This window comes from Pagrus pagrus (assembly GCF_965226575.1).
Source record: "Pagrus pagrus genome assembly, chromosome: 20".
NCBI classification, from domain to species: domain Eukaryota; kingdom Metazoa; phylum Chordata; class Actinopteri; order Spariformes; family Sparidae; genus Pagrus; species Pagrus pagrus.
This window is the reverse complement of record NC_140207.1, coordinates 26,943,454-26,953,256: the sequence shown is the minus strand read 5'-3', so window position 1 is coordinate 26,953,256 and position 9,803 is coordinate 26,943,454. Positions and strand designations below refer to the sequence as shown.

Here is a 9,803-nt window from a genome sequence, read left to right as displayed (position 1 = left end):
TCCAGAGTCGGAATCCCAAAGGAGATCATCACCGTCTGCACTGCTGTTGTGACAACAGCAATGCAGACGTCCATTGGTTGTGACAACAGCAGTGCAGACATACTGTACATACATGTTTATTAGTTACAATTTCAAATTGAACATGTGTAACATTTAGTATATGAGCAGTTACAGTTTCTACTTCACTAAAAACCTGTAAAATCCAATTTCATTTTGTGTTTTCTTCCCCTTTAAACTGTTATTACACTCAAAACATACAGTAATGTCAAATAGCTGCCAGATATTGAAAGCTTAAAGGTTGAATATGGAGAATGAGCAGAACACCGCCATCTAGTGTCTCGAGGTCGTAGTTGCAACAACAAAAAATAATTCCAGCAGTCGGGTTGCCAGGTTCGTTGCCGAGTGTCAATCGATCAGCCTGCGCCATGTCAAGTGACGAATCGTACAAAGTAACAACTAATTTCGACCAATTAATTTTACAACAGTATTTAACGTTATCCAGTCTCCAACTGGCAGTCTTTCTTTGAGTGGTGTGTAATCGATTAGCTAGCTAGCTCTCAACTCAAAATGATTCTTTGTTTCTGTAGCCTGATCGGCGTGAGCAGACCAGCAGTTTCCTCAGCAGTGACAGTGAGGCTGAAGGCAGATGGAGAGATGGAGAGACTGAGGTTTGCACAAAGATAGCTGTCAGGCAGTGGTGTGGTGATAATGAATATAGAGATGGGTAAACTGATATATATACTGGCAAAATATAGTATGGTCATATAGCGGAACTAACTTTGCCAACGTTAGTTGTAACGGTTACATTGTAACGGCAGTGGGAGTAGCAGTTAAGGAGTTGTTGCAAAAAAGAGAAAGAAAAGACCCGACCCGAGTTATTAAATGTTTTCTGGACCCGGTGCGTCCGGTCGAGTTGTTCGGCCCGTTGAGAATTATACTATGATTATATTATTTCCCATCTTTGCTGAGCTGATTTGTTTGAAAGCCTGTCCCATATAGACGCCTGTCTATTAACATATCGTGGGTTGATGTGGATGTGACGGTATTGGCTATAAACTACAGCCCCCCGCCCCCCCGCAAACTATCCCCCCCTCTGTTTTTTTTCACAAATCGCACACTAGATAGATAGATAGACTGACTAGTACTTTATTAATACCTTGGAAGGGTTTCCTCAGGGAGGATCCAGCAGCGACACAGCACCGACAATAAGTACATTAAAAAGCACACAGATCAAATATAGAAATATAAAGTGCAGTTCAGGGCTAAAAGAACAATAACAAATAAGTATATTAATTTCCCTCCTCCTCTCTGCCACCCTTCCCCCTTCCCCCCAGTGCAGAGTTGTACAGTATGGCTCGAGGTACAAAGGAGTCTTTAAGTCTATCCTCTATATTACAGGTGCTGAGTAACAGTTGGTCATGTCATAAATAAAGAATACTTGCACACTGGAGCTCCACTTAATGTACCTTTATAACATGTATAGGTTATTCCCTTGTTTCTACAGTCAGGGTCAGAGTCAGAGCAGGCCACACTGGGTGAGCCTGAGGCCAGGCAGGGCGCAGCACGAGGAAGAGGAGAGAGAGGCAGAAGCAGAGGTGGAAGAGGCGGCAGAGGCAGAGCTGCAGGAAGAGGAGGCAGAGGGGGAAGGGGCCAAGCAGGGAGAGGGGGCCCTAGAGCTGCAGCAAGAGGAGGCACAGCTAGACCAGGAAGTGGGTGTTATGTGTGTCTATGCAAATTCTGCTTTTATTCAGTTGTTTTTAACTGTGAGTATAAATTACATAAACTCAACTCAACTCAGGAAGGGGGTTGCAGCAAGATCCAGAGGAGCAGAGAGTGATCACTATGCTGGAAGAGAGAAGGGTCGAGACAGAGGTTTGTGCAAGAGTTGGACAGGATAGGGCTATCATATTCTTATTCCAGTCACCCAACAAGTAGGAATAGTCATATTAGACCAAAGCATGGAGTTATACAGAATAAATCCACTTCTTGTTATCTGTATGTTCTATTTTGTAATTGAAGGAAGGTATTTATATTGAAAGACTTTTTTCCTGTGCCATCTGCTTCCTAAGGAACTTCTTCAGACACTTACCCTTGAGGAGTATAGGGAGCTAGGTAGGGAGCTATTTGCCCGAGAGCCTGGGCTTGTATTTGATGCACTGCGGTTAAACAAAGCCCGGAATGGTGCCCCCCCCCCTGCTGACCTGCCTGGGGTGCCCTGGTGCACATGTGGGAACTGCAGGGACATGCCCACACTCCGGGAGAGGAAATGTTGTGGCCAGGAACCAACCCACTGCATCCGCCAGCTGCCACATTTCTCCCTGTACTGCCTGGACGAAGGCAACCTGCGCATTCACAGGCAGTACAGGGAGGACCTGATGGTGGTGAGGCCAGCGAGGGACCCAGGGGATGACAACCGGGAGTACCGCCATGCTGCCTACAGACACTACATCTTTTGGCAGCATGGTGCCCTCGGGCAGGGAAACCGGTTGGTCATCCCCAGCTGCTGTGTGTGGGCAATCAGGGACCGTTACCCTGATCCCTACGGACAGTTCATGGGCTTTGTGCCTGGTCGATAGGATGACCCTCATCAAGAAATGTATTTCGCCATAAAAAAACATTTCAAACAATTAAACAAGTATAAATACTATTGAAGGACAAAACACAATTTAAATAAATAAAACTGCCACGTTGTTTTGTCAGTGGTGTGCCAGGTGTGTTTATTTACTAGAAAGAGCATTTCCTAACGGAAAATGCATGTGCATGCTGAAAGCCATGCTAAATTAGCAGTTGAAATTGACAAAGACAGGAAGTACAGGAATGGCATGTAACACAAGCAGCTAACCTCTCAACCAGAGGCAGATAAAACATATTGAGTTTTATACCGTGATAAATCAAACACTGTCAGATGCAGCTGTAGTTTAAACAGTTTAAACTAGAGGCAAGTAAGTAGAGGACTTTTTTGTGACGTGTGACTATTTTTTGGTGAATTCAAACAAAGTCTAATACCCTTTCCAGTGAATTACAAAGTTGAGCTCCTTCTACTCTGCTGTTAAAAAAATGTACTGGGGTGAAAGGCAGAGAGAGAGCACCCAGGCTGCATTTAAAAAATATTTAAAATTATTCTAATTACTCTTAGTCAGAAATCCTCATGTGCTTTTAAAGGGTTTATCTCAATAACAGTAGAAGATATGAAAAAGTTATTTACAAGGTGAATACATTAGAAGTTTGTCTACAGCACAGAGGTTGAATGAAGCCTGTAGGTGAAAGTATGTGGAAGCAAATGAGGTTCAAAGTAGGTGCAGTAGTTTCAGAGTTTGAAACCTGTTCCAATATATTTCCTATGGAACAAAAAAATCAGAACTATTTGAATATTTTAAAAAGTATAAATAGTATGAAAAAGTTAAATAGTTCCGATAATGTCCAGAAAAAGCTGCATGTTTTGATATATGAATTGTTGAAATAGCACAAAGTATGAAGGAATAGACACGGTCCATGAAACGGTGGAAAGTAGTAAGAATATCAAGTATAAAGAAAATGGCCGACCCGAAGAACAATAGCTCTTTCAGCATTCACACTAAATATTAGCTATTGGAGGTCGTGGCCCCTGCTGGTCATGGTCCCTGCTGGGGGGCTGGGGCTGATGCTGGAGCTGACCCCCTGAGGAAAGGCATCAGGAGTGTCCTGGGTCTTTAAGAAAAGAAAACATCTTTATTGTTCACATTCTGAAAATACATGTGCTTGTGTTAGCAATACAGCTATAAAGTATAAGACAACAACATTTGTAAAGTAAGGTGTAAAACAAGTTTTCCTACATACCAAGACCTCGCTTGGCTTGCATGAGCAAGAGTTCTTCCACTGGTGGTGGTGGAATGGGAGGGAGAAGGCCAAGTGTCCTCGGGTCGTCTGGCCGTAGAGTCCTCCGTCGAGGCAGCCCTGCATCTGCATTCAGTCTCCTGGAGAGAATGCGGGCCTGGAGAGCTGGAATGTGGTCATAGGTCTTGTTGACCTTCAGAGCGTAGACACTCCACCTCTTGGCATGTTTTTTGTAAAGCCTCATGACCCTGTCAATTTACATTTACCTTTTACCAGTCATTCAGATATCTTATCAGTCAAGTAAATATGACTTACAATTCATAATAGGCTTATACACGATTTAGTGACATGAACATACATGGGCCTGCCATCGGCTGTGTGTTTAAAAGGGCGGCCCGCATGCTGGTTATAGTCCAGCGCTGCGAGGAGGGTCCTGGCCTCGTAAACCGGTGGAGAGAAAGCAAAGCGCTTGCCAGCATACATAAGGATGTGATTTTGAAAGGCCTCGAGATCTGCAGTTGATCTGTGCAAGACAAAGTGTGTACATAGAATCAGATCCAAAGAAAGGCTGACATTTTGTTATGTTGAAAAATGTAATAATAATAATAACAACAACGACTTCAGTTATATAGCACCTTTAAAAGCACAAGATTAGAAAGTGCTTCACAAAACAACACACAACACTTCTCACGTTACCTGAAGGTGAGGTATTTGTGTACACTTTTCAACCACCGCTTGTTTAAAATCACATCCTTGAGAGCCTCATGAGCCACCGACCCTCTCTCCAGCCACTCCTTGGTGGAGCTGCTCTCTAGCACCTCATGTTGGCACCGTCCCATCACCCACTCATGCTCATTTGCCACGTGGTGGATGAGGCCAAGCCACAGGTCCTGATGAAAATAATTCATAATTACAAAATAAGAAACAGTTATCACACAGAGATGCAAATTTATTTAGATGACTAAAACTATTCACTCATTGTGTCCTGTAAATATTGACCATACCATGAATCCATGGAATGTTGTGGCTTTGTTGCACGCCCACCAAAAATGGTTGACGATGTCACGTACCCAAACCAGCAATTTGGACTGTCCGGGGATCTGTGCTGCCTGATGAGTAGATGCACACATATCCAAAGTTTGTATAGTTTTGGTTGTCAAAAGTCTGTTTCCCTTGATAAAATACTTACAGCAGATAATCTTTTCACAAGATTCTTGGACCCATGCCACATGTCCAGGCTATGCAGCACTCCTGGGAACTTTCCTTTATCTGGGTAAGAGAAAAAATTTAGTTTGCTGACATACTGAGACCGTCACATTGCCACTTATACAAACTGACAATAATGCCTTCTTAGGTAAGAAAAAAAGGAGACCGCACACTAGATAGCTCCCATCACAATTTAATAGGATGTCACAGCATGCGGGTGTTTCGGGCGCTGTGTTTACCCCTGTACATTTATGTATGTTCATTTTTTTTCTTTTCCTTGTTTTTTCATACTTAGCAGACTAACTATGTCACATGATGTGTCAGGTGACCTGTCCACTGATTGCGTTGTTAATTATCTTCATGTCTGATGAAGGGCCCACGCCCAAAATGCCCGCATGCTGTGACATCCTATTAAATTGTGATGGGAGCTATCTAGTGTGCGGTCTCCTTTTTTTCTTACCTGAGATTCCCTCAGCGTTCCAGCACCTAGCATTTATGTTTTTTGGATGTGCGTGTACCTCTGATTTTGCAAGAATAATGCTTTCTTACCCATGAGCGACGAGATCTGTACATGGGCATCCGTGCACACCTCAACCACCTTCAGCTCTGTCAGAAGCTGGGTCATGGAGTCGACAAACGCCTTCTTCTCCATGATGACGGAGTTCCTCTGGGTTTGTCGCTTGTCAACTGTGACAACGGAAATTATTTTCCTGGACTCATTTTCCATGACTGTATATGTACAGTACTGTGCACAGTAGCCAGGACTGTCCATCCGCCCATCAGCTGAAAATAAGTTGGATTAGTTCAGAATGAAGCACATGACAATGTATAGTAAAGACTGTGTGCCAAAGAGACCTAAAGAATAACAAACATTGTCTCACCTACAACCACCACATCTCTGTCTTTGAGACAGCTGATGACTTCTGCCCTTTTCTCTGCCCAGCATTCCTTAATGGAGTCCACACAGTAGGTGTCCTGGATGGCATAGAACGACCCAGCATTAACCATCCCCAAGTTCATAAACTTGAACAAGAGGGCTATTTTGCTGTAGTTGTTCCCGGAGAGGAGAATGTTGCAAGCCAACATGAAGTCCCCTGCTTGCATGCCAAAATTGAGGGTGGGCTGCGAGTTCCATCTCCAAATCACATGGCCGTTGGCACAGGTCTGAATAATATTAAAAATACAGAAAACACAAATTCAGCTTAGTGATTAATAAAGTATCCCTTATTTTGGATTGCACAGTCTTTGAACATGTACAAGTTTTTAACATTACTAATTACTAATTTAACATTACTCACCCAGTCCATAATGCAAGCTGTTCCCCGTGAGGTGATAGAGATGTCATAGGGTGGAAGGCACTGGCACTGCATCCCAGTTAGCTCACATGTGTATGGACATCGTTGGGCTGGTAAGACCAGGAATGAAGCCAACTGTCGCAGCGAGTCTTCATAAAGGATGAAGGCACGCCTCCCTATGAGATCTTCCTCACATTCCACCTTGAGTGGTGTTGGGAACGTGGGTGATGTGGTGCCTGGCAGAGGCGAGAGTAAGTCACACAATGTACTAGTCAAAAGCAAGTCAAAAGTCTTAACCTCAAAGTCTCAAGCAAGTCCCAAGTTACTTTGGTGTGCAATCTAGCAAGTAAAGTCCATGCTATAAGTCAAATAAGTTAAGCTGAGTCATTGCTCAAGTCAAACCTGTCAGCTAAATTCTCTTTAAAGCCAAATGTTATTTCTTTGACTAGCCCCCTCCATGTCAGCTGTGTCGTGCAGTGGACTCTGCTCTGGTCCACTCTGAAAGCATTGCAATCATTTTTAGCTGTGGGCCCAAAGGGGCACGGCTCCGTACTAGTTAAAAAAACATAACAATATTCAGGAAAATGCCAATATTTCATTACAATCAAGTCTTTTTGAATCTTTGGTTTCAATTTAAAGTCAAGTGTGAGGTCATGATAACAAAGTCAAGTCTGTCTTCAACTTGAGTCACCAATCGAGTCCCTCACCTCTGCTCCCTTGAACCTCGACCTGTGGTACCACTGTGTCCTCATGGATGTCGTGAACGGTTTCGTCTACCCCAATGATGGGCAGACTTTGGATACACAGAGGTGCCTGTAATGCTCCACCCGTCCTAGCAATGCATGAATGGGGGGGAAAGGAATATCCAAATTTACGATTACAGCTCAATCATCAAATATGTAACAGAAAGCTGTGACCGAAAACCTACCGTATGCAAAGACCCGGGACAAAGTCCTCATCGGAACTGTCAGCAGGAGTAGAGTCCACCTCATCAAATTCTCCTTCTGACCAGTCAATACTGTCAGAAAAGAAGTAGATATGGGTTAGGGGGTTAAATGTATAAATGAATAAAGGGGAATATATAAAATAATAATTAATAAATAAATAATACATAAATAAATAATAATAATAATAATGATAATGATAATAAATAAATAATAAATATAAATGCTGAGCACAATAATGTTGAAATCACTCAATAAACCACATCTAACAGGATCATAGTAACTTACATGCTGTTCCTCAGATCATTGATCTCCTCAATGTCCACATCCACAGTAAGGACAGATTGTGGATTTTCCTGCATACTCATGTCCTGCAGGCTAAACAAACAAAAAGAAAAATTTCAGGCCATTACAAGTTGATTGATCTACAAAAGCAGTGCACAATACAGTTAAAATACAAGAGGAAAAACAAACATCACCAAATACAGGGCAAGGATAATGTAATGCATTTGTACCTTTCCTCAAGGCATCTCATTTCTGAGGCTGAGAGGGTGTCCTCTGCACTCGCCCCTGGCTGATGCTCTCTACAAAGAGTCAGAATTAATACATTTTAATTCACACTAACATCTGGTGGAACTTTACAGTATGTTCATTTGACTTAGGTGTCTATTTTGAGACCTATACAGATAGCTAGCTAGTATATTCTTTATAATAGACACTCACCGCAGTGGTGACAGTGAGCCAGCAATACTGGACAGGGCAGGAGGATTGAGCCGCCTCCGTTTCCTCCGTTGTTTACTGGGCGTGGAGGTTGATGGCTCATGCGCAGTAAGCTCATATCTAGGGTCAACATGATTGTGAAAAAAAAAAACAAAGGGGGGGTAGCCATTCAAATATTTACTTGAGTAAGACTAAGAAAGTACTTGGTGAAAAAGAACACATTTACTAGCCGCAGTTTCTCAAATTTGAGGCGGAGTGGCCGCCCCGTTTACCTCGGAGATTTTGTGTGCGGTCATTTGACTGCCTGGCTCTGACTGATTGGTTAAACGGAGGCAAACGTTGCTAGCGGCTACATCTGATTGGTGAAACGCAGTCATATGACAGAGCCTGTGTTGGAAGTGTCTCCATCAAAACATAAACAAATGGAGTAAATGTAGGTCGTTACTACCCACCTCTGCAGCCAGAACAGAGCAACATTCATTTACAAGTTTGATACGCACCCACTCAACTTCTTCTAGCCTGTGTAAATATTAGAGTGCACTCTATTAGGCACTCTAGTAAATATGTGTCCGGCCACAGACTGTATAGCTCCGCTTCTTTCATTTGGTCAGTCCGAGTTCTCAGCAGCGACTGCCCGTGAGTCCGGGTCCAGGCTTTAACACCTGCGGATCGGACCGGGTAGGGTCTTTGAGAACTCCGACACCAATGAAGCAGCTTGGAAACTGTTTAAACGGGCGATCGTGGGATTTGAGAGATGTTGTACATTCACAATAACTTGTAGAAAATTGAAATAGACTGGTTTCTAATTGAGACCGCTTCAAACCTTGAGACAGACCCGGCCCAGTAGCACAGGAGACCGGAGTCTGTTCGAGCCTGTTTGAACTCATCCCCTCCGGCAAATCGCACCATAAAAACAAGTATTGCAGAGCAGTTTGACTGACAGTTACCGTTAGCCGTTAGCGTTAGCCGTTACAGCTAAGTAAACATGAAAGTTAGCCTAACTTACCGGTCGAGGAGAAACGTAGCCATTTCGGCGTGCGTTTTAATGCCGTTGAACTCCTTTATTACAGTCCATCGACTCCATGCTTGGCCTATATTGACCCTGGACTTTGCCCTTCTCTGGTCACTCAGCTGCTGAGACAAATAACGCCGTCTTCGCTGAGGCTCCGAAACAGCTACATTAGAAAACTCCATTTCACCCAGTGCCAGCCTACAGTAGCTGCGCCGGAGCAACTGGCAACCCGCAATTCCAGCCGCTATTGGCTGGTAAAATGTAAACAGAACGTGACAGAAAGTCATTGTCGAGCCCGTCAAAAATGTCAAAAATATTAATTTAGACTAAAAAAATTTTTTTTGTGGAAAAGCAATACTTTCATTCTGTACCCCTCAAAACGCCCCGTGGATGTATTATTTTTAAAAAAATATTGCTTTTAATAAAAATTCTACATATTCAACCTTTAAGTAATCCTGGAAAAAGGGGCAAAAGCACTTACTCATAACACATTTTCTGACACCTTTTACATCCAAAAAACAACAAAATAAATCCAAGCGGCCTGTTTGAGGCTTAGGTGTTAAAGGGTTTAACAGAAGAATCAAAGGACTTGACAATGTTCAGAGTTCCAAGTGGACTCTTCCACTTCAGAGTGATGCCCTTTGGTCTGCACGGAGCGACAGCAAGTTTTCAGAGGTTGGTGGATGAAGTGTTGAGAGGAGCAGAGGATTTCGCAGCAGCATACATTGACAACATTGTGATCTTCCTGAGAGGAGCATCTGGAACATCTTGCTGAGGTCTTCCAACACGTCCAGAGTGCTGGTCTGGTCATCA

The 9,803-nt window shown here is 43.2% G+C and overlaps 2 protein-coding genes across 6 annotated transcripts; one reads left to right on the top strand and one right to left on the bottom strand.

Annotated features, from left to right (window-relative positions):
* Positions 1 to 323: 323 nt before the first annotated feature.
* Positions 324 to 2,576, top strand: LOC311249595 (uncharacterized protein; the record flags this gene model as incomplete). Of its 2 annotated transcripts, none has more annotated exons than XM_084340764.1 (5): positions 324 to 449; positions 588 to 668; positions 1,505 to 1,709; positions 1,799 to 1,872; positions 2,082 to 2,576. In XM_084340764.1, exons 1-5 carry the CDS (start codon positions 426 to 428, stop codon positions 2,574 to 2,576), a joined length of 879 nt encoding a protein of 292 aa, XP_084196890.1. In that variant the 5' UTR covers positions 324 to 425. The 2 variants fall into 2 exon arrangements, with proteins under 2 accessions (XP_084196890.1, XP_084196889.1); XM_084340763.1 differs by having other exon boundaries at positions 2,070 to 2,576.
* Positions 2,577 to 3,596: 1,020 nt separating this feature from the next.
* Positions 3,597 to 9,435, bottom strand: LOC311249594 (uncharacterized protein). Of its 4 annotated transcripts, none has more exons than XM_084340759.1 (15): positions 8,985 to 9,435; positions 7,982 to 8,098; positions 7,774 to 7,842; positions 7,547 to 7,636; positions 7,243 to 7,332; positions 7,022 to 7,146; positions 6,318 to 6,550; positions 5,901 to 6,183; positions 5,569 to 5,802; positions 5,003 to 5,082; positions 4,818 to 4,922; positions 4,510 to 4,703; positions 4,172 to 4,336; positions 3,817 to 4,061; positions 3,597 to 3,687 (listed from the first exon to the last, which is right to left on the bottom strand). In XM_084340759.1, exons 1-15 carry the CDS (start codon positions 9,275 to 9,277, stop codon positions 3,671 to 3,673), a joined length of 2,340 nt encoding a protein of 779 aa, XP_084196885.1. In that variant the 5' UTR covers positions 9,278 to 9,435; the 3' UTR covers positions 3,597 to 3,670. The 4 variants fall into 4 exon arrangements, with proteins under 4 accessions (XP_084196885.1, XP_084196886.1, XP_084196887.1 ...); XM_084340760.1 differs by having other exon boundaries at positions 5,003 to 5,076; XM_084340761.1 differs by lacking the exon at positions 4,818 to 4,922.
* Between the last annotated feature and the right edge of the window lie 368 nt (positions 9,436 to 9,803).